The 26,604-nt window shown below is 37.4% G+C and overlaps 1 protein-coding gene across 1 annotated transcript in view; it reads right to left on the minus strand.

The window, feature by feature from the left end:
- Window positions 1-3,018: 3,018 nt before the first annotated feature.
- LOC121854312 (fatty acid-binding protein, liver-like) overlaps window positions 3,019-26,604 on the minus strand; it is a 57,282-nt gene continuing 33,696 nt past the window's right edge. Inside the window, exon 4 of the mRNA XM_042348901.1 lies at window positions 3,019-3,309. Coding sequence (XP_042204835.1) covers window positions 3,259-3,309 — 51 coding nt within the window. The 3' untranslated portion in view covers window positions 3,019-3,258. The remainder of the gene's footprint in view (window positions 3,310-26,604) is intronic.

Consider the following 26,604-nt stretch of genomic DNA (forward strand, 5'->3'; position numbering starts at 1 on the left):
TAGGGGATACTTTTATTTTGTGTGGATTACAAAAATAGCCTTGTGCTTCCCATCCAAAAAGTTTTGGCCGTGAGATGGCGTGAATTTGGCCGTGAAGCTTGTCGTACATTTGGCAACCCTGGTCACCAGCTGACGCTGTTAGAATAAAGTCTACAAAGAACGTGGTCTATGATTCAAACCTCCCACAGTATGTATTTACTTGCTGGGTGCCAAAATGATGCAAAAGACCGATAACTCCACCATGGAAGTTTTCATCACTGTTCTCTATTTCATTTCTAGAAAATGTAAGTTTTCGTCACTGACGTCTATATTTAATGTTATGGAAGGACTAGGGACGACCATGGCAGGGGATGGGCTCGAGATGATCAAATGACAAGATGTAATTTAACGCGCTTCATTGCTGGAGGCAAGGTTCTTCATAATACTCTACAATCATAATTTCATAAAGACATCTTCTACTTTGGGTCATTTTTTTTTCATCTCCCTCGGCTGATCGGCTCTGCAAATGGATATTATTAGACAATTGATTGTACTTTACTGTGCAACACAGTAATGCTATATTGAATAAATATTACTAAGCACATTAACTAATTCAATGGATATTAGCTGCCTCTACTACAAATTTCATAGCATAAACATTCCAAACAATATTGGTATTATTTTAGTTTTGGTCATCTGGGGAACCTTAAGATTCTAATTATGGGATTAAGTACTTTAAACAATAAGACACATGCTCTCTACGGGATTTCTGTCGCAAAAGTTTTTCGATAGCATAAGAAAATACAGGTCATATATTAGGTTAGGTTTGGTGAGGTTAGGTTAGGTAAGGGTATGATGAGTTATAACTGTAGCTTAACATATATCGGTAGGAGGGGGGGAGGGGGTAGTAATTCAAAACTAGTGATTTCCGATAGAAATGAAGGTCAAAATCGTTCATAACACATTGCAAACCATCAGACAAAAACATAGTCTGCATGTCTAAGTACAGGGATGACCAAAACATAAAATTTACCCAATATAGCCTATCTCGAATCTAAACGTCTAAATATTATGGTAGTTAAAGTAAAATTTTACCCATTAATTGATATAAATGATGATATATCCCAATGCATTCTCAAAACAAAGTCCAGACAATGGCATTACTTCTAAATTGACTCGTATTTCCATCTAGTACTGGCGTACTCTAATTGCACTGGAAAAAAAAAGAGAAAGTCTACCAGGTAAGAATACGTGACAGCTGAGCTGGTGTGAACATGGGAGTTTTTTTATGTCCATAAGCTGCTCTTCACGGCACATTTCTTTACTCACGAAATGTCCATGACTTAGACCATAAAAACAACACCCTTAAAACTTACCTGAATGTGGCATTTGGGGTCTGAAGAGGCCATCCTTTGTACTACCTAAGACTACGGTGAGTTTGTTGGAGAACGTCGTCTGCGGGGAAACTGGTGACGTCACTGCAAATGGCGGCCCTGTTTCTAGAGAAAGAAACTTATCTCGACTATTATAGCAGGACTTTAAAAATTTTTTATAAATTATAGATACTGTATCACTCTACGAACATGGCAGAGTATATTTCTTGTGTTTGCTTGTCGCCCCACCCGTTTTGTTCCTCTTGTAACTCAAACTGTGCTTGGTATTCTTCCCATGAGACTTTAACATTGATTCTTCCTCAGCCAGCTCTTTGAAATGAATCAAGAATTCCTTTATCATTATCTGAATATCCCTGTAGACTGTAGAATTTGCCAATACACTTTTGGGTTTTTAGTTTTGATATAATTGGTGGATTCAATGGACCACAATTTAAAGAATTTTTAAAACTGGCTGTAAATGATTGTTTGTTTTTATAATATAATACAACAGATATTACCCCCTGTATATTTTAATTATTTTTTTTCTGATTTTAGTTTTGTACATAGGTCTCTCGTCATTTTTATAGGTTTTAAATTATAATGCTCCTTTTTGTGGAAGGTAAATTTTGGTATAATGTTGCGTTTTTATTGTATATCACCTGTATTTAAAAATAAATCTTGTTTTATAGGCTCTGATGATGAAAAATGATTTTCTGAAACGTTAGTGATTAAAGAAACCCAACTTAGTCAAAACGTTTGTGCTTTCCCTGGTTTTTCTCTTCATTATGCAACTACTCTTTCCATGTAGCATGTCCATTGCTGAAGTTATATATGTATATATATATATATATATATATATATATATATATATATATATATATATATATATATATATATATATATATATATATATATATATATATATATATATATACTGTTTCTCACTTTGATCTTATTATTATTATTATTATTATTATTATTACAGTGCTATTATTATTATTGTTATTACTTTATTATGTTATTTTTAATTGTGTATTTTTATTATAAGTTGTATTTACTCTGAATTATTATTATTATTATCTTTATTATTATTATTTTTATTTTTATTAGTATTACTATTAATGTTACTATACTATTATTACATTTTCGCCCCTCAGGCCTCGATGTGGGTCAGTGACCTGTGCCTGGGTGGGCTAATCCCCGTAAAAAAAAATACAATATTCATTAAATTGAACAATGTCGGTTTTACATCTGTGTGAGAATTATTATCACCACATAAGCTATGAGGGTAATCATCAGTATTATAATTTAACAAGAAATTTACTAAATCATCAAAGTGTTCAATTTGGGCTTTCCGAGAGTTACTGGGTGGGATACAGCAATTATAATTCCACCAGACGTATATTTACTTAAAACTGCTGTTTCTATACATTATGGAAAACCTTACACTTTTTATCTTTCTTTCTACATTTACCATATTTTCATTATCACAGCGTGTTTCACTGAAGCATAAGATATCGTATTGTTGACATAATTCAATAAGCTGTGGTCAATAAACACTCGGTTACTCTATTTCATGAAACTTTTAATAATTGACAAAAAGTGTGTTGATTATCTACTTATATCATTACAACATCCTACGAGCGAAAGGAAACAGTAAAACACGTTTGAGGATTTTGCTTTTATTTAATAAATCATTTCCTATACCTGTAATTGATGAAAACAAGATTATGAGAAAGTGAACATGACGGCGATTTCGGCGTTACGTTTCTTTAGCTTTATTTTCAAATCCTCCTATCTAATTTTGAAGAGTACAAGTGAAGCAGGTATTTTGGAGTTGATGATTGTGAAGATACTGGATATCGTCTTGAGAAGACGGAAGTGATTTGAGTGAGCCTCAGGTCCATTATTGGCGGGTGTACACCCTCTTGGCGGTGATGTCTCCTAAAGTCATCGACTATAATGAAGAAAAGGTTATTATTACCAAAGAAATTGAACACCATTTCTGTTATACTATACGGTACATATCAGGTCAAGGTATGCTTCATGATTTCTTGAATTTAGGCTGTAATAGGTGATAAAGTCAGTCCTTAGCTTGAAATGAAGTAAGCAAACCACACAATCACATAAATAAAATTTAAATCATTGTTTGTAATATTTGCAGACCTAACGATGACCCAGTTGCCCACAGGTATAGTATTCCACCTATCTATGGCATTTCCTATTCCACCTAGGAGCACTTGCCTATAGTGGGTAACAGAGACGTGACTGATTGTCCAAGCAATATATATATATATATATATATATATATATATATATATATATATATATATATATATATATATATATATATATATATATATATATATATATATATATATATATATATATATATATATATATATATATATATATATATATATATATATATATATATATATGCTGATATACAAGGAAAGAAGAAACACGAAGTTCCTAAGCTTTCTTGTATATATATATATATATATATATATATGTTTGTAATATTGGCAACGTCGGAATCATAGCCGAACCTTTATAAATATCACATCCATCATCGCCTTGCACAAATCTCGAATACAAATATTTCCGAAAAAAAAAATATGTTGTTAGCCACTGCACTTGTGGGCAACTGTATCTTGACTAAATGATAAGTACTGTATCCTCTTCGCCACTGCTCGACTTGATAACCACAAGGAAAGAAGAAAACACGAAGTTCCCAAGCGCTTTCTTGTAATTCACATCTTCAGGGGTGAGTACAGACTAGAGGTGTATATATACAGAGGAGGGTGAGACCAGGTCCACAATGGTCAGGTATTAGGTAATGACCCTACTAATCTTTAAATAGCACCTCAACGGTCGGTAGTCAGGTCAGATGGTCAGGTGACCCGGCCTTCTCACCTGGTCACAAATCTTCTTAATTACAAAATTGTCCAGCTTGTACATGCCGTTACTCAAATTCATGTTGAATGCTTCGGTATGTTTAATAAGACTAGATTCTATGATGTTCCTACTATCAATTGAATTACATGGTAATATTGAGGAGGCATTATCCCAGTCAATGCAATGCTTGTTGTCCCTCATATGAACAAACAGAGCATTGGATTCCTGGCCTGTCCTAACACTGTATTTGTGTTGTTTAATTCTAGTTGCAAGATCTTTACCTGTTTGGCCTAAGTAAAACATATTACATTCCTTGCAAGGAACTATATAAATGCAACCAATTGTGTTGTTGGGGGAGTTCTTGATTAACATTTGTTTAACAGTGCATGAGTTTTTAAATGCCACATTGACGTTCCAGGTTTTTAGTTGTGAAGGAATGTGTGAGAAATATTTGTGAAATGGTAATATTAAGATATTCTTATGGTCATGGGTGGGCTTGGGATCAGTTCTATAAAAACTTTTCTTAGTAATGTTTAGGCATTTGTCTATGAAAGATCTAGGGTATTTAAGGTTTGAGCCAATATTATATATATATATTTGTATTCCTCATCGGTGAATTCCGGACTGCAAATTCTCAAGGCACGTAAAAACATTGTTGAAAATACTGACTGTTTGACTTTATTATGGTGGGCAGAATAATAATGAATGTATGAACACACATTAGTTGGTTTTCTATAAATACTGAACTTAAAAGTGTTACCTATTCTGTGTATCAGACAGTCTAGGAATGGCAATTTACAGTCTTGCTCTAATTCCACAGTGAATTTGATCGAGGGGGCTAAGTTGTTAAGTTGTGGCAGGAAAGCTTTTAGGTCCTCATTACATGGCCAGAGACATAATACATCATCAACATATCTAAACCAGACTGCTGAGGGTGGTAAAATATTACTTAATAGTTTCTTTTCAAAGAATTCCATATATAGGTTGCTTAATACAGGTGAGAGTGGATTACCCATTGCCATACCAAATTTTTGAGCATAATATTCTCCATTGAATTCGAATTTGCAATCCTTAATACATAGTTTGATGAGTTCGATGAAGTCGTCTTTCGAGACGGGCAGTGAAATATCATCCAGGGAATCTATGAGGAAATCTAGTAAATCATCAACTGGGACCTTTGTAATTATATTGTATATTGTTCATATACTTTCACTAGTAATAGAAGAAAAAGCTATAATTTTTCGAAGCAGCATTTGATTAATACCTCCAATTGCGCCAATAATTGCTGATAGGATAATTGCATGAAATAGAATTGAAGTTACTAGATGTTTAAGAGTAAGATATGAGATTAAAAGTATAGGAGCAATTTTTTTTTACAATTATAAGTGCATTAGATTGAATTCAATTTATTCCTTCTAAAACCTGGGGGAACCAAAAATGAAATGGTGCCGCTCTTAGTTTAAGAAGAAGAAGAGCAATAGTTAAACAAAGTGGTGCGAAGCCGGGAGAAATTAATATAATTGAGACAGAAAAAAATAATAATGGCAGACCCAAAGGCTTGAACCAGAAAGTATTCAAGTGTTGATTCGGACGAGTATTGATTATTTTTTTAATAATTAGAGGAATAAAAGATAAAAGGTTTAGTTCTAAACATGCTCATGCTCCAAACCATGAAGTGACAGAGATAGATAAGGTTGTTCCTGATATTAGAGATGAAATAAATATTAATTGAGACGGAGAAATTAGCGTTAAAAAGAGAGAGGTTAACGCTCTCATAAACAGGGTATGAACCCATTAACTTAGGATCAGCTTATCTTATGTATACTGATGTAAACGGCACGAAAAGTTTTGATCTTTATAGAATTGGTTGAATCCCATTGTACATAGATAATATGAGTAAAGTTATTTACATGATCTTTCTTATCAAGACAGCCCTTTTTCAGGCATCATCTTTCAAAATGTAAGATATATAAAAAAAGAGATTATAATTAAGATGACTAATAAAAAAGCAAAAAGGGAAGAAGATATTGTAAAAGTATATATATATATATATATATATATATATATATATATATATATATATATATATATATATATATATATATATATATATATATATATATATATATATATATATATATATATATATATATATATATATATATATATATATATATATATATATATATATATATATATATATATATATATACTATATATATATATATATATATATATATATATATATATATATATATATATATATATATATATATATATATATATATATATATATATATATATACTATATGTACATAATTTATTTAATATTATATACAGGAGATAATTTAGTCTTATACCCAACTCTCTGTAATTGTATTGCTCCCTCTCTCAATATAAGTCTAAGCCCATTGGGAAATGGGATCTCCCCTCAGGAGGAAGAGACCATTTTAAAGGGCTTAGATTTCATTATAGATCTTATTCAGTTGATTTATATAATTAAAAATCGACTTTTCAGTTAATAATATATTTCAATGAAATTATATAAGTGTTCATTTTAGATTCACCTTACAAATATATTTTTACACTATTGTGTATAATTTTAGTTGAAAGATAAAATCTTTAGCTCTCTCTTTACATATCTATAAATATATATATAATTAAAGAAATTATATAATTTTAAGAAGGTACAAAGCTTTACTTGAGTATGGGAAATCTTCTATTCAACTTTAAGACCAACACTTTTATTTTAGATCGTAAAATTAAGGTTTGTATGTAATTTAATTGAAAATGGAAGTTATGAGCGCATGGGAGCTGTCCACATGTGGTCTTAAATATTATATTTAAAGTTTTTTTTCTAAATTATAAGGGAAACATGATTTTCTCACAGGCTCTCCTAATTTTTTTTTGGTAAATTAGTTATGTTATTTATACTAAATTAGTAAAGTTATGAATTTAATTAGCATACTCAATAAACTCCCTAATAAGGTTTTATGTAGTATACTTTATTGGTATATAATTAAGAGTGGATTTTGATTAGGGTTTTTTTTTTAATTTCAATATAAATTTTTACTCAAATATGGTATATTTATATAGGATTTATAAAATAAAGATAATTTCCTATATAAAAAATGGAGGTTATATGCGCATGGTAGCCATCCATGTGTGGTCTCAATATTGAAAATACTTATATTTTAATTAAAAAAAATCATAATATAAATTTCTGTTTTAGTACAGGTATATTGAGCCATTTTAAAACAGACCAGCACTTAAAAAAATATCAAATTAAAACTCCAAATTTGTAGATATTTGTCTACAATTTAGATATTTTAGTTAAAGGTTACTCAATTAGTAGTAAATACTAACCAAATTCATAACTTCATTTTCTACTTACTTAATTGATATTACTAATAAGTTACCTAACAATTTTTATTTTGTGGGAATAATTTTCAATTATATTTTATATGGTTATTAAGCCTTTATAATTTTTTGGTGAGGGGCCATCATGGGACAGTTATTTGGGGGGTTTAGAATAATTGATTTTTTTTAATAATTATTATTATAAACTATAAATTTATTATAAAAATAAATATAAATAATAAAATGTATTTTATTATAGTTTGTTTATTTAATTATGAAGTTGAATATATCCTTGTTTATTCATTTGTGGAAGTTTTATTCTTGCTTAATGCTTTTATGTTATAACTGGTAAATACATGTAAATAATTGTGGGAGGAAATAAGTAAGTGAATTTATTAAAATAAGTTTAATTATAAAGTAGAAGCTAGTGTTTAGAGAGTTAAAGTCACAGTATAAAATATTAAATTATAGGCAGTAGCCTGATTTGGGAGTTATAAGAAGTCTGACTAAGTTTTGTGCCAGCAATCGCGATTATACTTTAAGATTGAGTAAAAGTAATTTAGTTAGCAGTTAATTAATAATTTATAGATTAGTTGGGTTTATTTTAATAAAATGTAAAATTAGAGTATTAATTAGTAAATTAAAGGATTATATAGAAAAGATGAATCTGTAGACGCCGGGGTATGAACTAGGATTACAGTAGATACCCTATTACGCCCGGAAGTAAAATTTAAGTGCTTGAATATTAATAGTTTTTTCTTTAAAATCAAAGAATTTGGCAGTATTTTAAAATGAACTAAGTCGTAACATAGTAGGTGTACTGGAAAGTGTGCCTAGAAATAATCAAAATAAAGCTTTATAGTTTAGCATCTCACCTACGTTGAGAAGGTTTCCCGTGCGAATCGGATATATTTTGAATATTATAGTTCTTTGGTATTGTTATTCAGTGTTAAGAATATACATAAGAAAAAAAATAATATATAAAAGAGGTAATTAGAAAATTTAGATTTTGAATCGAAAACTGAAATGAAGGTTAAAGTTAATAGTATTGTGAAAGACCAGTCAAATAAATGAAAATTTATTAATAAGCTAGCAAAAGTTAATTTTTGTACCTTGTGTATCAGGGAAGGTTAAAAATTTAAAAGTTTTTTTTTTATCCCGAAAAAGGAAGAGCTAAGTTAATAAAAGTGTTATTGTGGCATAAATATCTTTAATATTAGTTTAGTGGTGAAATGTTAACCGATTCCTTTGATATCTGGTTTTTAGATAAATTAATTTAATTCAGTTTTAGCGTCAAAAGAGAGCTAAGTGTAAGAATAAGAGGTTGAGCTTCTTATACAAAATATAAAATAGTATAGAAGAAATTTATTTAATAATTGAATTAGGCTTAGAGGTAGCCAAATGAATAAAGTGTTTTAACTAATTTTTAAATTAAAGTTATTTATATTCTTCTTGCAGCTGTATCTAAAATCTTAATAATCTTTATATTTGTAGATAAAATGATTTTATTACTAGAAAATTTTGAAAATAATAAAATATTTAAAAAATAATATATTTTAAACATTGATTGGTGTGGGTTAAGGAGCTCGGCAAATAAAGCTTCTGCCTGTTTATCAAAAAAATATCTATATGGGGGTTTATAAATTCTAACCTGCCCACTGGGATCAAACTAAAGGGCTGCGGTATTTTAACCGTGCGAAGGTAGCATAATCATTAGTTTCTTAACTGGAGGCTTGTATGAATGGTTGGACAAGAAGCAAACTGTCTCAAACACATAAATTGAAATTGACTTTTAAGTGAAAAGGCTTAAATATTTTAGAAGGACTATAAGACCCATTAAAGCTTAATAGTTTAATGTATAACCAGATGAGTTGTAAGTATAATATTCTTTATATGTTAAATTATTTCGTTGGGGTGACGATAATATAATTTGTAACTGTTTAAATTTTGAATACAGAGATATTTGTGTGTAATGATCCTTGTTGTTGATTAAAAATTTAAGTTACCTTAGTGATAACAGCGTTATTTGTTTTGATAGTTCATATTGACAAAAAAGTTTGCGACCTCGATGTTGAATTAAAAATTCGCCATGGCGTAGGACCTGTGGAGGTAGGTCTGTTCAACCTTTAATATTTTACATGATTTGAGTTAAAACCGGCGTGATCCAGGTTGGTTTCTATCTTTTAAAAAAGTAAGAATTACTTTAGTACGAAAGGATTTGGTAATTAAAATAATTTTTAATTGTAGATTAACTATATTACTTTAGCAGATATGATGCATTAGATTTAGGATCTAATTAGATAGCGTGTTCTATAGTTAATAAACATTAATTCAAAAGTATTTGGATAAAATAGTTTGTGATAGCTTTGGTTATGTTTGTGAGTTATCTAATTTTAATTATCTGTGTTCTTGTGGGTGTAGCATTCGTTACTTTGTTAGAAAGTAAGATTTTAGGTTATATTCAAATTCATGAAGGACCAAATGAAGTTGGTGTTATTGGATTACTACAACCCTTTGCGGATGCTGTGAAGTTGTTTACTAAAGAACAAACGGTATCTGTTAAGTCTAATTTTCTTCCATATTATGCTTCACCTGTTTTTAGGTTGTTTACGGCATTAATTGTATGATCAGTAATTCCTTATGAAATTGAGCTAATAAATTTAAATATAGGAGTTCTTTTTTTTCTTGTGTTGATTAAGGTTAGGGGTTTATTCAACTATAAGGGCTGGATGGGCTTCTAATTGCAAATATTCTTTGTTAGAAAGATTGAGGGCTGTTGCCCAGACTATTTCTTATGAGGTGAGATTTGCTTTAATTTTACCTTCCTTTATTTTTTTTAGTTAGAGGTTTTAATTTAGAACTTTTAAATTTGTTTTAAGAGAGTGTGTGATTTTAATGGGTTACATTACCATTAGCTTAAGTTTGGTTTGCTTCTTGTTTAGCTGAAACAAATCGGACTCCATGTGATTTCGCAAAAGGCGAATCTGAGTTGGTGTCAGGATTTAATAGTAAATATAGAAGAGGCGGTTTTGCATTAATTCTTATAACTGAATATGCTAGGATTTTATTTATAAGTGCATTTTGCATTATTATTTTTAGGTGGAGCTCCTTCTAGACCCTTCTTTTATGCTAAGTAGTAGGAGTAAGATTTGCTTTTTTGTGAGTCCGAGGTACTCTTCCTCGTCTTCGTTATGATGTGCCTAACAGAATTCATCTTTGAAAACGATTTTTACCAGCATCTTCTAATTGTTTTTTTTTTGAGTAGGAGTAAAGATATTATGTTATTGTTTTTATAGTTTAGCTTTATAAACTCAATTTAGTATATTGAAAGTTAATGGCGGTTAAGACGTTTTAGTGTCCTTATTGATGTTTTCAAACATCTTTTATATACACACTAAACTGTCAGTCAAGTAGTTTATCTCATAATAGAAGTAAGAGGATTAATAATATATTATAGAAATATACCAATGTTAAGATTTGGCCTAAAATTATAAAGTCTTCAACTGGCCGATCTCCAATTCAGGTTAGTAGTATTACAGATGCAAATATGGTGTCATAAAAGAATTTTGATTTAATGGGTAAAAATTTAATCTTGTAAAATTTAGAGGTATAAGTAAAAGATAAAATTATTAAAATTACGATTGACATAGCCAGTGCAATAACTCCTCCTAGTTTGTTTGGGATTGATCGTAAGATGGCGGATGCAAATATGAAATATCATTCAGGTTGAATATGAGCAGGTGTCACCAATGGGTTACTTGGGACAAAATTATCAGGATCTCCAAGGACAGGGGTGGCGAACCTATGGCACGCGTTCGAGGTGGCATGCGAAAACATTTTGCTGGCACATGGCATGCACTGCCGCCCCAAGATTTTTTAAACCCCACCCATAATATATATATATATATATATATATATATATATATATATATATATATATATATATATATATATATATATATATATATATAATGATTTTAATTACTACCAATTATTGCCACCTAAAATTTACAAACCGAAAGTAGGAAGTGTTCGCCTTCCCACGCTGGCTTACGCCAGCTGGGCATATAGAATGACTTTACTTAGGATGACACGTTTTGAAATCCCTGCCCACCAGTATTCGGGTAATGATAGAAGTGAACGGTTGGCATTGGCTTCGCTCTGCTCATACATTCCCTCAGTTGTTTGTGATTGAACACTGGATATTTTGTGACAGAGAAGAAAACGATAATAAACTAATGATACGAATAATAATATTCTTGAAATGTTTGACGATTAGAATATACAGTAATGTCGTGTGGAATGTGGTTGAGTGATTATTTATTGGTAAAATGATTTGTAAACTGCATTACTGTTTACTACTCTGTTTTGACTTCGCACTAGTATTTGCATTGTATCTACCCTTTTCAGCTTGTCCAGAATGTCAGCTCAACCAGCAAAGAAGCAAAAAATTTCAAATGAAGGCAGCAGCAGCAGAGATTTTCAAGCATCGTGGCGTGAAAGATTTGGCATGATCAAAAAGGATGATAAAGCATTATGGATCCTATGTTGCGAAACAGTGGTGTGCAGGACTTCCTCCGTAAAGCGGCATTATGAAACTGTTCATAAATTACTGCGATAAAAGTGAGCAAGAACAAAAAGAACACATTTCTCGAGAAATCAGGACCTAAAAAACGCAGTCAAATGTTTTGATGAAATTTGTTTCAGGTAGTTCCAACTTAGTTGCTGCTGGTTTTGAGATTTCAAAGATTATTGCTCAACACAGAAAACCACTCAGTAATGGCGAGTATATTAAAGAATCATGGCTAGAATGTGCTCCTTTCCTTTTTAACGGTTTTCCAGAAAAGGAAAAAATTATTCAGCGCATTAAGGATTTGCTAGTGAGTAGAAACACATTAAAAGATAGAATTTTAAAGATGGAAACAAACTTAGTAGAACAGCTAACAAACGATATTGGTTCAGGTAAATTGCTTTCCATTTGTCTTGGTGAGAGCACTGATGTTACATCATCAGCTAGGCTAGCCATTATTGCTCGATTTTCTAGGGGCGATGAAATATGTGAAGAACTGGTAAACTTGGTAGCTTTACCTGAACATACTGTATGTATATTATGTATGTTGTATGTATACCATGTATGTACTCTATATATACACATTATTTCTCTAGTCAGTAGCGTGTGGCAATGCCCCTGTTTCATGTCACCACACGCTTAGATAAATGTGCCTGGCGACATCTGGAAGCTGCTACTATACCACTTACCACATGTCGCCTGAAAGGTCAAAGTGAGGTCAGTTGACCCTATAGGAGTGTAAGGACTACCTATGCTTGTAAGCGCACTCCTGTATATTTCCGTTAATAAGAACCTACAGAACTCTACAGGTGTTTATGTTCGCTCCTGTAGTTAGAACCAAGTACCCCGAACATCTCCATGGCGCAGTGAGTATCATGTGATCGATTAAGTGAAAATAAGTTGCGTTCGTGTAAAATCAAGGCCGGTAGACCTCCTCCGTCAACTCCGTCATCCGTCGCCATTGTCTCCCACAAAATTTCGTTTGAATAACCAACGAGTTTTGAGCAGTGTGCAGTGACTGCAATTTCCTGTGAAGTGTCTTTAAGTGCCCCTCGTGTGTGTGTGTAGTGTTAAAGTGTGTGTCCTTGTTTTAAAGGATTCCCTAAGGTGGAAGGCTGATATAAGGCATTTGTAAGGAGTGTTGCGTCAGCTCGACCGTCCCAGGCTGCCTCAAGGGTAACTCACCCCCCACCGCATCGCCTCCCTCCGCGCTCCACCGCGCCTACACACACCAACCCACGCACGAACACACTGACCTTAGTCATTTCTTCATATATATATACATATATGTATGTATGTATATATATATATATATATATATATATATATATATATATATATATATATATATATATATATATATATATATATATATATATATGCATATATAAAAGTTACTTATCTGTGTATTCAATTAATTTTGTTGTCTCAGATCTGGTTGATAAGACGGACTGACCGGTCAACACTGCTTCGAGATACGATATACAGATAAAGTAATTATGCCCCGGGCCTCCCTCAGGGGTGTCCCTAGCGCCCGTATGAGTCAGACGGATGACAGCTCTACAGAGATGGATGACCAGTCAGTGCGCGACGCCCCACCCTCTCCCAACACATCTCCCAGCCACACCCCTCGATCCTCAGCCTCGTCCTCAGAGATAATTGCTCTGATGAAGCTTATGAGGGAAAAGATGTGCTGAGGACCACCAACGGAGATTGGAAGATAACGAACGGTTTGCAGCTTTGATATCTAGCCTCACTGCTAATCAAGCCCTTGGCCCTTCCACTACTCTGGTACCGACTGGATCAGATACCTCGTCAATGCCCTCTGCCAAAGCGGTTGTCCAACTCCCACCCACCTTGAAGCCTGATGAGACTTTCCAGACTTTTCGTGAGTGGCGGCGACGGTGGACTGATTATGCTACAATGGTGGATCTCCAGAGTTTGCCACAGCCTAAACAACTCATTCAGCTACGTATGTGCCTATCTTTGGGAATGTAGCATGTGTTGAAACATACGTTGCAAGTGCCCCCGACGTCTTTGTTGTCTGTAGAGGAGGTACTGGATGTTCTAGAATGGCACATCAAAGGTCAGCGGAATGAAGCTCTCCGCAGGAGGGAAGTGTTTAGCTGTAGACAGATGGAGGGCGAGACTTTTGACGATTTCCATGTACGACTCAGGAGAGCCTCGGAAGAGATAGACATATGTCCCGGTAATCACCAGCAGTGCGAGGAGACCCAGTTGAAGCAGGTGATCCTGATGGGTGTTAAGGACGAGGAGCTTGTCCAACGCCTCACCTCCCTCGACTCTTCCTCCTCTCTTAAGGATGTATTGACAGTATGTCGCTCCTATGAGGCTGCCAGGTGTGCTACCTCTGCCATCCGAGTTCCCCCTACAGCCGTACGGGCTATGTCCCAATACAAGAAAGACAAGAAGTCTGCCCCAACGCCTACGCCCACCACGCCCACGCCCTGCTCCCTTTGCAACAGCCGTGGTAGGCAGCACGCAACACAGGTGTGTCCAGCTGCCGAGTCTACCTGCGACAGTTGTGACCGCAAGGGCCACTGGTCACTTACAATACGGTGCCCAGTCAAACACGTCCAGTGCAATGTGTGTGGTCGTTTGGGCCACTACGACAAGTGTTGTCCCACCAACAAACCTAAGGAACAGCGTCGGCGGAAGCAGCAGCGCCCTTCTACCAGTGAGGGCCGCCCACAGTCGCCAAATCAGAGGCACGATGACCCTGGACAAAGCCCGACCCATATTAGGAGGGTGTACTCCTTGCGTCCCAGGACCAAAGTCCCCCAGCACGTCAGCGTCATCGTGACCTACGGCAATGTGTCATCCTGTCTCGAGATGCTGCCCGACACCGGCGCTGAGGCTACGGTCATCGGTCCCCAGCATTTGCAATGCTTGGGGCTCTCTCCAAGCGATCTAGGACCGCCTCCCAAGGACCTCTGCGTCACGGCAGATGGTTCACAGATGGCCCCAGCCCTAGGTTCACTCTATGCACATGTCGCCTTTGGCAACAGGTCATGTCAAGCCTGGATTGAAGTGCATAATGGTGGCCCGACTCCTTTGCTGTCCTACAGACATTGCCAAGAGTTGGCCATCATCTCCCAGGACTTCCCAACACCGATTCTCTTGGTAAAATACGCCAACAGGGTGCACGAAGGGAGCAGCAACTACCCTGCTGCCGCCCTACCCCTACCTCTGGCCAGTGACACCTCTCCTTCGGTAGTTGTCCCTGCTGCTTCACGTCCCCACGACTTGGCTCGCCTCCATGACAGTCACCGTGGAACCGAGGCCACCAAACGGCGTGCAAGACAGACTGTGTTCCGGCCTGGCATCGACCCAGACATCTCCAATGCTGTCCAGGTGTGTAAGCCCCGCCACGTACTACAACCCAGCCAGCAGCAGGAACCCTTCATGAGTGACGACAACCCCACCCGCCCCTTTGAGTCTGTGTCGGCCGACTTTTTCTGTGTGTCAGGAGAGTCCTTCCTGGTTATCGTCGACCGTCTCTCTGGTTGGCCGGTTGTCATCAAGTGCGGTAAGGATACGACATCTGCCGCCACCATCAGCAAGTTCCGTCACTACTTCCGTTACGTGGGCATTCCTGCACATCTGCTAACCAACGGAGGGCCCCAGTTCACAAGCCGGGACTTTGCTGCGTTCCTCGACCGATGGGGAGTCCGGCATGTGTTGTCACCGCCTCATTACCCGCAGTCCAACGGCCACGCTGAGGCTGCTGTCAAATCCCTGAAGCACCTCATCCTCAAAGTGGCCCCTTCTGGGAATATTGACTGCGAGGCCTTCGACCAGGGTCTCCTTGAGCTCCGCAACACACCCAATTACACCGGACGCTCCCCTGCCCAGGTCTTGTATGGACGCCCCCTCCGTTCTTGTGTCCCTGCTCACCCTCAATCCTTCTCCAAGGAGTGGCAGGCCAAGACAGAGGATTTTGATCGCCGAGCCGCCGAACGTATTCAAGACGTCGTCGCCCGCCACAACGACCACGCCCGTCCTCTCCCCAGGTTGAGTGTGGGCACCCAAGTCCGTGTCCAGGACCCGACCTCCCTACGTTGGGAAAAAGTGGGCGTAGTCATGGGTCTCGGCAGGTCACGGGACTACCAGGTGCGGTTACCCAGCGGTCGGGTGTGGTGGAGGAACCGCCGTTTCCTCCGCCCCGTAACGTATGCCGCTGACCCCGTCACCAGTGCCGAGTCCCATAACCCCCCCAGTGATTAAGCCCCTCGACTTTGCTATGAGCGTATAGCGGGGGGAGGGGAGGTGTATGTATATTATGTATGTTGTATGTATACCATGTATGTACTCTATATATACACATTATTTCTCTAGTCAGTAGCGTGTGGCAATGCCCCTGTTTCATGTCACCACACGCTTAGATAAATGTGCCTGGCGACATCTGGAAGCTGCTAGTATACCACTTACCACATGTCGCCTGAACGGTCAGAGTGAGGTCAGTTGACCCTATAGGAGTGCAAGGACTACCTGCGCTTGTAAGCGCATCCCTATATATTTCCGTTAATAAGAACCTACAGAACTCTACAGGTGTTTATGTTCGCTCCTGTAGTTAGAACCAAGTACCCTGAACATCTCCACATACCACAGGGGCTGAAATGTGCAAACGAACTGTCTGGTCGACAAGTTGATCTTTCAAAAATAGTTTCCATGACAACTGATGGTGCACCCAGCATGAATGGTAGAGAAGCAGGTTTTGTAAATGTGTTTGAAAAATATGTTGGACATCCACTGGTAGCCTTTCATTGTATTGTACACTAGGAGGCTTTGTGTGCAAAAGCTAGGTGAATTCGGTATACACAGGACTACTTATGTGCAATAATGCTCGTTGTCTTGGTCTAGGTCAGGGGTTCTTAACCTGGGGTCCATGGACCCCCAAGGGGTCCATGAATGGGCTTCAGGGGGTCCGTGAAGGTCAGATAAAAAATTTACATTTATATTCACTATATTTTTTTCCGTTCAGCATGCAACTGGATGAAACTACTGACATCTCTCAGTGCAGCCAGCTCCTGGTTTTCGTCCGTTATTTGCATGCTGATGCCATCAAAGAAGAATTCCTATTTTGTGAGCCCCTTTTGGAAACTACAAAGGCCATCGACATCTTAGAAATGGTGAATAGTTTCTTTGCCAAGCAAAACTTCGACTGGAAGAAAAATCTTGGTACTCTGTGCACAAACGGAGCACCTGCGATGCTTGACAACACATCTGGTTTTGCAGCTTTGGTGAAGAAAGAAGCTCCTCAGGTCATCGTGACCCATTGTTTTCTACATCGGCATGTATTGGCGTCAAAGACTCTGCCAGCAATTCTGAAAGAAGTCTGTCTACTGGCATGAAAGTCGTCAACTTCATCAGAGCCAGGGCTGTGAACCATCGCGTTTTCAAGAGGTTTTGTCAAGAAATGAGAGCAGAATATGAAGTTCTTCTCTACCACACAGAAGTTCGCTGGCTTTCCAGAGGACAAATCTTCAAGCGCTTGATTGAACTTCGAGCAGAAGTTTCACTTTTTTTGAGAGAAAAAGAAAGCCCACTCTTAGTACAGTTTGACAGTGAGGAGTTCATTCATGGCTTAGCCTACTTGGCGGATATTTTTGGCCATATGAATGAGGTGAATCTTGCGATTCAAGGCCCTGGAGTCACCATTATGGATGCTGCTGAAAGACTGCAAGCTTTTCTGGCCATGCTGCCACTGTGAAAGAGGAGGTTGGAGGCAGACAACTATGCAAACTTTCCAATGTTAGAGGAAGTGCTTCTGCAGGATGGAATCGAGAGTGACAAGGCCCTGTCAATTTCTCTGCAGGGAGAATTCTGCAGACATCTGGATACTCTGCAGAACTCTTTCAAATGTTACTTCTGCTCAGGTGACCTTACAGTTGAAACGTGGATTCGTAATCCTTTCCTTGCCGACATAGACTGTATCAGTGATGAAGACCTTGCCAAAGATGACCTCATTGAATTGAAGAAAAAGGAAAAGTTACGAAGTGAATTCAACTCGAAGAGCCTTGGAGAATTCTGGCGTGCGTTGACACAAGCCTACCCTCGTCTGGTAAAGCGAGCTATGGGTGCTCTGATTCCGTTTGCTACTACATACCTTTGTGAGTCAGGGTCTTCAGCACTTGTTTCTATCGAAACTAAAAGTCGAAATCGATTGGATGTCAAAGATGACATGCGTGTTACCTTGTCAAAGACCACTCCACAGTTTCATCTTCTTATTCAAGCCAAACAACAACAATCTTCTCATTGAAATGAACTTTTGATCAGAATTAAAGTTTTGTTTTGTTTAATTTGCACAAGATGATTGTATTTCATTTTTGTATGGAGTGGCCATTAAGTTTTGCATAAAAAAGTGTGAAACATAATTCTTTGTTAAGATTGTTTACTTTATTCATACTTTGTGCATGTCATACACTGTATGAAGCAATGAATTTTCAATAAAATAAAGTATACTCATTGCATGCAAAGTTGTGCTTATGTGCATTTTTCTAGGGAAAGGGTCCATAGCTTTCACCAGATTCTCAAAGGGGTCCGTGACTCAAAAAAGGTTAAGATCCTAGACTCTAGGTTCTGTCCTTAAACTATTTGTTGAGTGTTTTGATGAAATTCGTCTGTTTTTGAAGAATGAAAAATTTTCTTGTCAAGAATTATCTGACGTTGTGTGGATTTGTAGATTGGTGTTTTTTACAGATTTATCCTCACTTTTAAATGACTTGAACACCAAATTACAGGGAACTGGCAAAACACTTGATGTTATGTTTGATAACACAAAAGCCTTTGAAATCAAACTGAAAATGTTTAAACGTGATGTCGACAATGGCGCTTTTAAACATTTCCCAACGCTAAGAAAACACATGACTGATCTTGAAATTCATAAGAAAACAGACATTCATAGCCTTCAAATGCAATTTTCGAGCATCACTGATTCAACTACTGAACAGTTTTCATTAGGATTTACTAAGTTCAGGTCATTTGAAGAAACTGCAAAATTCATAAACTGTGCAGACATTGTAACATTAGACAAACTGAATTTGGAAATGTTGCAGTGGATTGATTTGGATAATTTTGAGATGCAATTGATTGATTTACAAAACAGCTCAATTTGGAGGCAAAAATTTGTCGACTTAAGAGCTGAACTAGAAAATATTGAAAGAGATCGGTTAGTGACTGGATCAACGCCGAAAATTGCAGTAAATGAGGTTCTGAAACTCTGGAATTCCATTCCTGAAACATTTGACTGTCTGAAAAAATTTGCAATGGCAGTATTAACAGTATTTTCATCTACATATTCATGTGAGTCATTGTTTTCAGTGATGAACTTTGTCAAGTCTAATTATAGGAGTAGACTTACTGATGAACCTAGTGCTGCATGCATAGCTCTCAAAGCAACCAAATACAAGCCTGATATAAAATATCTGTCATCGTTGGTGCAGCAGCAAAACTTTCACTCAGAGTAAAATATGCTTATTTTTCTTTCCTTGATTTCTGTTTTGTTTTACAATATGAACCAAAGCTTATCATCTCACTGTCACATTTCATATATTGGTTATAAGGTACAGTACTATTTATAAATTATGTTATTCTTCAATTGTCTTTTTAAAAACATTGATATTATAATTTTTGAACAGGCTTTTTCTAAAATGCTTTTATTTATTTCAATCTCTCTCTGTTATACTTTTGTTAATAGTAAAAAAATGAATACACGTAAACAAGCATAGGACTCCTTTCTTCTAAAATGAAGGTCCATTATTATTGTCACGTAATTCATTAATTTTACCTCTTGTGAATTACTAGTTATAAATAACATGTTATTCCTAAAACTGTTCCATTTAAAACAATTCAGAAGAGTTACTGGTTGTTCTCTTTCTCTATAATTTTTTGTAAAATGCCAATATAGTAATAATAATAATAATAATAATAATAATAATAATAATAATAATAATAATAATAATAATAATAATAATAATAATAATAATAATAATAATAATAATAATAATAATAATAATAATAATAATAATAATAATAATAATAATAATAATAATAATAATAATAATAATAATAATAATAATAATAATAATAATAATAATAATAATAATAATAATAATAATAATAATAATAATAATAATAATAATAATAATAATAATAATAATAATAATAATAATAATAATAATAATAATAATAATAATAATAATAATAATAATAATAATAAAAATAATAATAATAATAATAATAATAATAATAATAATAATAATAATAATAATAATAATAATAATAATAATAATAATAATAATAATCTGCTCAAAATTCCCATGGACACGCGAGAGAATTTTTCAGAATATTATCGCCAATTTGGGCACACGCTCTCAAAAAGGTTCGCCACCCCTGTCCCAGGAGATACGGGTTGAGAAGGGTTTATAAAATGAACGCGTTTAATATAACTATAAACCCAACAATATCTTTAAAGTAAAATAAGGATGAATTGGAACTTTATCAATGTGTCTTGCAATTCCAAGGGGATTACGAGCCCCAGTTTGGTGAATAAATAAAATATGAATAAGAGTAACAGCTGCCACTAAGAATGGTAGTAAAAAGTGGATTGTAAGGAATTGGGTGGGGTAATGTTGCATTATCTACTGCAAATCCACCTCAGATTCATTGAACAAGTTCAGTTGCGATATAGGGAATAGCAGAAAATAAATTAGTAATAACTGTTGCACCTGTATAGAGGCTCAGACAGTCGTGTATAGAGGCTCAGACAGTCCTGTATAGAGGCTCAGACCGTCGTGTATAGAGGCTTAGACAGTCGTGTATAGAGGCTCAAATAGTCCTGTAGAGAGGCTCAGACAGTCCTGTATAGAGGCTCAGACAGTCCTGTATAGAGGCTCAGACAGTCCTGTATAGAGGAAAAGACAGTCGTGTATAGAGATACACAGACAGCCGTGTATAGAAAGACACAGACAGTCGTGTATAGAGAGACACAGACAGCCGTGTATAGAGACACAGACAGCCGTGTATAGAGAGACACAGACAGCCGTGTATAGAGGCACAGACAGTCGTGTATAGAAAGAAACAGACAACCGTGTATAGAGAGACACAGACAGTCGTGTATAGAGAGACACAGACAGCCGTGTATAGAGAGACACAGACAGCCGTGTATAGAGACTCAGATAGTCCTGTATAGAGACTCAGATAGTCCTGTATTGAGGCTCAGACAGTCCTGTATAGAGGCTCAGACAGTCGTGTATAGAGGCTCAGACAGTCATGTATAGAGGCTCAGACAGCCTTGTTTAGAGGCTCAGTAGTCCTGTACAGAGACTCAAGCAGCCGTATATAGAGACTCAGTAGTCTTGTATAGAGGCTCAGATAGTCCTGTATTGAGGCTCAGACAGCAGTTGTGTAGAGGCTAAGATAGTCCTGTATATAGGCTCAGGCAGCCGTGTATAGAGACTCAGATAGTCCTGCATAGAGGCTCAGATAGCCGTGTACAGAGGCTCAGAGAGCCTTGTATAGAGGTTCAGACAGCCGTGAATAGAGGTTCAGACAGGCTTGTATAGAGGCTCAGGCAGCCGTGTGTAGAGACTCATAGAGTCCTGTATAGAGGCTCAAGCAGTCGTGTATAGAGGCTCAGATAGTCCTGTATAGAGGCTCAGGCAGCCGTGTACAGTATAGAGGCTCAGATAGTGCTGTATAGAGGCTCAGGCAGTCGTGTATAGAGGCTCAGATAGTCCTGTATAGAGGCTCAGGCAGTCGTGTATAGAGGCTTAGATAGTTATGTATAGAGGCTCAAGCAGCCTTGTATAGAGACTCAGATAGTCCTGTATAGAGGCTCAGACAGTCTTGCATAGAGGCTCATCATACAGCCTTGTTTGTACGAGCATTAGCCCCTGTCTAACAGACAGTAATATTTATATAAATGTAGGCTGCATACATTATATTTATTTAATTACAACATCCACTGTAATTAAACTATGAGCAAGTGTTTAGTGAATACTGTCAAATAAATTCTGTCTGGTAAGTACTGAAGCAAGTGATGTATGTCACATTACCTCAATGTCTTTCAAATGACATCTGCGCACCACTGTCCAGCAGTCATCAGTTTATTCGCCGGTTACTTCAGTCAACTCAGGTCTCACTATAACTCGTTTCAACTATCCTAACACTCATAGCTCATAGTGTTAGTTATGGTGATATCATACGTTAATTGTGCAGAGACTTTTTTCTTAAGAAAGAGAAAAAAGATAATTTGATTTGCAAATTTAGCCAATAATCATTTTTTTTTCTATGTTACCATCAGTGCTGTACTACATGACCATCCATCAAGGAAAACACAAGGAAAATAGAAGATAATTTTAGGTGGCAGTTATAATAGGTAAGTGGCCACATATCTCTACAGCCAGTGTTTTATACACATGTGATATCCACCAGTGAGAGACAGATGATTTTTCTGAGCTTCTACAACGCTACACTACAACGTCCAAGTAAAAACTTTTCTTTTTTTAAGTGATTTGTTATTTATCACTTACACGTGGCACCACTGTATCCACGCCCCAGGCCCTCTGCTTGGTCAAGAAAGCCAGCCAGCCAGTACCTCTTCTCCGTGAGCTGCAATTGTTTGACTTCAGCGGATTTTCTCAACACCCCCACCTCACCCCAGCAACCAGCAGTGGCAGGACCTAGTGAACCCCGTGTGACCCACCGTGTGACCCAGTGAATCCGGGTTAAATTCGACGACAGTCTTCAAGTATCTTGATCAGCTTGATCTGAGCTGTTTTTCTTTGTGTGTGTTTGTGTATGTGCATTCTCCCGACAGACACACCCTTGCAATTACATCATCGACACCATTTTGGACACGTCATCAACGGCATCTGACGACATACCGTCACATGTTAGGCATCGTGATAGCCTAGTTTATCACTTACAAGTGCCATGTTTTGTTTACTTCTTACGTAATTGTTTTCTATTCGTTTCTTCTATTTACTGGTTCACATATACTTTCATTAATTTAATGCAAATGGGTTGACAAGGTTATTGTGTATTTATTTACTTTTAATTTACTACATCATTTATGGATATTTTACGTAAGTTAAGTGACTACAAAATTGAATAGTTGGTAGAGGATTTGCTTACCATCACTGATTCTGACAACTCAATACATTTTGAGACAGAGTCTGTACCCATAGCTGACATTTGTGGTAGCTCTGATATAGTTGAGGAAGCGCGTGGAACACATACTGATTTACATGTAGACTCTTCAGTTGAGCATACTTAAGAATACATTGACACTAATTTTGACGATTTAAATCATGCGATACTGCAGTCTGCTCATACTTATAATACTACACCTACTCTATGTCCCACGGTTACTCCTGGTGTATCAGTTTGTAGTGGACGTCTCCCCTACAAACTGCGTAGCCACGCCACCACCTGTTACCGTCTTCCCTAGCAACCAAGCGTATCCACATTCCAATGTCGCCATATCCTAGCAACCTAGCCAAAAGACCGGCGACTTCTCGGGTTTTCCCAACATGACTCATAGAGGACTGGCGGCTGCTGCTGGGTGTATATAAGCTGTGTCTCTCCATTGAAATTCATTCTGACCATTCTTCTTGAACAAGCAACACCTCCTCCTCCGCTGCTGCCTGGCAGCCCTTGCATCTCCTCGCCTGCCTGGCGGTCCTCGCTCCCGCCAGCGAGCATGGCGACCCACCAGCTGTCCTCTGAGCTTCCTCACCAACCAACTCTCATTCTGCACCTCCAGCACCAGACTGTCTATAATATAACTTATATATTATACAAGAAAACCACATTAGAGTTTCCTTCCATCCTGAGTGCTAGACAACATTAATATCTCGATACCCCTACAATGGTGACTCCCGGAGATTAGCACTCACACAGGATGGAGGAGACACTGATCACGCTCCCAGTCTTCAAGCAGACACCGGCTCCTCTTCCTGCCCCACGCACCACATTCTGACGACCCCAGCACACCCGTCCTGCCTCAGACGCCGACCCCGGCCCAGCAGTTCCTGCCGTGAGGGAAGCACACAACATCCATCGCCTCCACACCCCCTCTTTTCTCCCTCAGGTACTCCCTGCTAATGTCCTGCACCCTGCTGCTGTCGTGGACCCAGCTGCTGTCACGAGCCCTAATCCGCTTCTGCTGACGCAGCCCCTGCTCCTGACCCAGGCCCACACACACCCCAGCAGGCGCATCTGACGACCCTGTACCTGTCGTGAGGGAAGCACAACATTCATCGCCTCCACACACCCTTTTTCTCCCTTCTCCCACAGATAGTGTGTATCTAGACAGTTGTATTTCAGCGATCGGCTCATCACGCCATCGCCGTTGTCTCACATGAGGCATGCACCGCCCGGTCTTCCTCACATGTGCTAAGCAACTCTACAAACAACAAGTCTCCTACACCGCCTGGAGGGAAGGGGGAGTATTGTAGTGGACGTCTCCCCTACAAACTGCGTAGCCACGCCACCACCTGTTACCGTCTTCCCTAGCAACCAAGCGTATCCGCATTCCAATGTCGCCATATCCTAGCAACCGAGCCAAAAGACCGGCGACTTCTCGGGTTTTCCCAACATGACTCATAGAGGACTGGCGGCTGCTGCTGGGTGTATATAAGCTCTGTCTCTCCATTGAAATTCATTCTGACCATTCTTCTTGAACAAGCAACACCTCCTCCTCCGCTGCTGCCTGGCAGCCCTCGCATCTCCTCGCCTGCCTGGCGGTCCTCGCTCCCGCCAGCGAGCATGGCGACCCACCAGCTGTCCTCTGAGCTTCCTCACCAACCAACTCTCATTCTGCACCTCCAGCACCAGACTGTCTATAATATAACTTATATATTATACAAGAAAACCACATTAGAGTTTCCTTCCATCCTGAGTGCTAGACAACATTAATATCTCGATACCCCTACAAGTTCGTGCTCCTTCACCTACTAACATTTCAGTAACGCTTCAGAGCATTTCCACTGACCAAGGTACTGTACGTCACCCAAGACTACCTAATGTATTCAAAATCTTGCCACAACAGGATCCCATTACCGTATTCACAAGGTATGACCTACTTTATCATATAGTCAGTTTTTTGCATACATGTGAAGATGCTATGCAGATTAGGGGTATAAAGGAAAGCGCAATCGTAAAGCTTTTGTGCAAGGTAGTTACGCAAGTCAGGTGATGAATGCTTAGAATTCGCGTTCAAACAGGCTCTGACGAATTTAAGAGAAACATTAATTTTTTTTTATCATGGTTCACTTCATGATGATCTGAATTGGATTATTAGATGGACTGACAAAGCCCTTTCTTTTGGTCGATCACAGAGTCAATTACCTCGCAGGAGAGACGTATGACGACATCAAAGCACAGTTCTTAACCTCTGATTGGGAAGATATTAGAAGCAAAATGTGTTGCTTAATGGTAGACCCTGCTACCATATGGCATCACAAAAATTGTGACCAAGTCTTTCTGCCTCATTTACACACAATTGCAGGGTCTCAATTGTTTCTCTTACTCTTGACTTTTTTTCAGTATTGTATTTATTATTATTAATTATTATTATTATTATTATTATTATTATTATTATTATTATTATTATTATTATTATTATTTTTATTATTATCATTATTATTATTATCATTATTATTATTATTATTATTATATTTCGGCCCCCAGGCACCGATGTGGGTCAGTGGCCTGTGCCCGGGTGGTCTAATCCCTGTATTAAAAGATAAATAAAATATAAATGCTCTCCTATCATGCTCCGAGCATGTTGCGCGTGTCTTCTTTGCATTTGCACATTTTTAACTTTTTTTTGCTAGAACCTGAGTTCAGTCACGCAAAAACCATGAATTTTACCAAGAAAGACATGATTACAGCATTTGCCTGTAAACTTTCACTTCCAGCTGAACATACACCGATCGCCCGAAGAGTCTTTTCGTTTTTTCTTTTACGGGGAATAGCCCACCCGGCCACAGGTCATCGACCCACAACGGGGCCTAGGAGGCGAAAAAATAAGAGTAAAAAGAAATTAGAAATAGAAAAGAAAAAGATTATATTAATTTACACCACGAAGATACTGGAAAACCAGCTTTTTGAAATGAGACAGATTGCTTGAGTATGGAAACACAGAAGAAGGTAGAGCATTCCACAGATTGGCTTTGTGAGGAAAGAAGGATGCACTATAACGGGTTATTCTAGTGTGACCGACAAAAACACAGAGAAACGGTGGGCACCGCTGGCAAGACGAGTGTTACGAGCCCACGGCCTTGCCGGCGGTACACAGGATGTCAAGTCCACCGAACATTGCTCGTTAAAGTACCTGTAAAAGAGAGTGTGAAGCAACACTGCGGGGAAGAGAAAGGGGAAGAAAGATTA

The sequence above is a fragment of the Homarus americanus genome, unplaced genomic scaffold (genome assembly GCF_018991925.1).
Source record: "Homarus americanus isolate GMGI-L3 unplaced genomic scaffold, GMGI_Hamer_2.0 scaffold54443, whole genome shotgun sequence".
NCBI classification, from domain to species: domain Eukaryota; kingdom Metazoa; phylum Arthropoda; class Malacostraca; order Decapoda; family Nephropidae; genus Homarus; species Homarus americanus.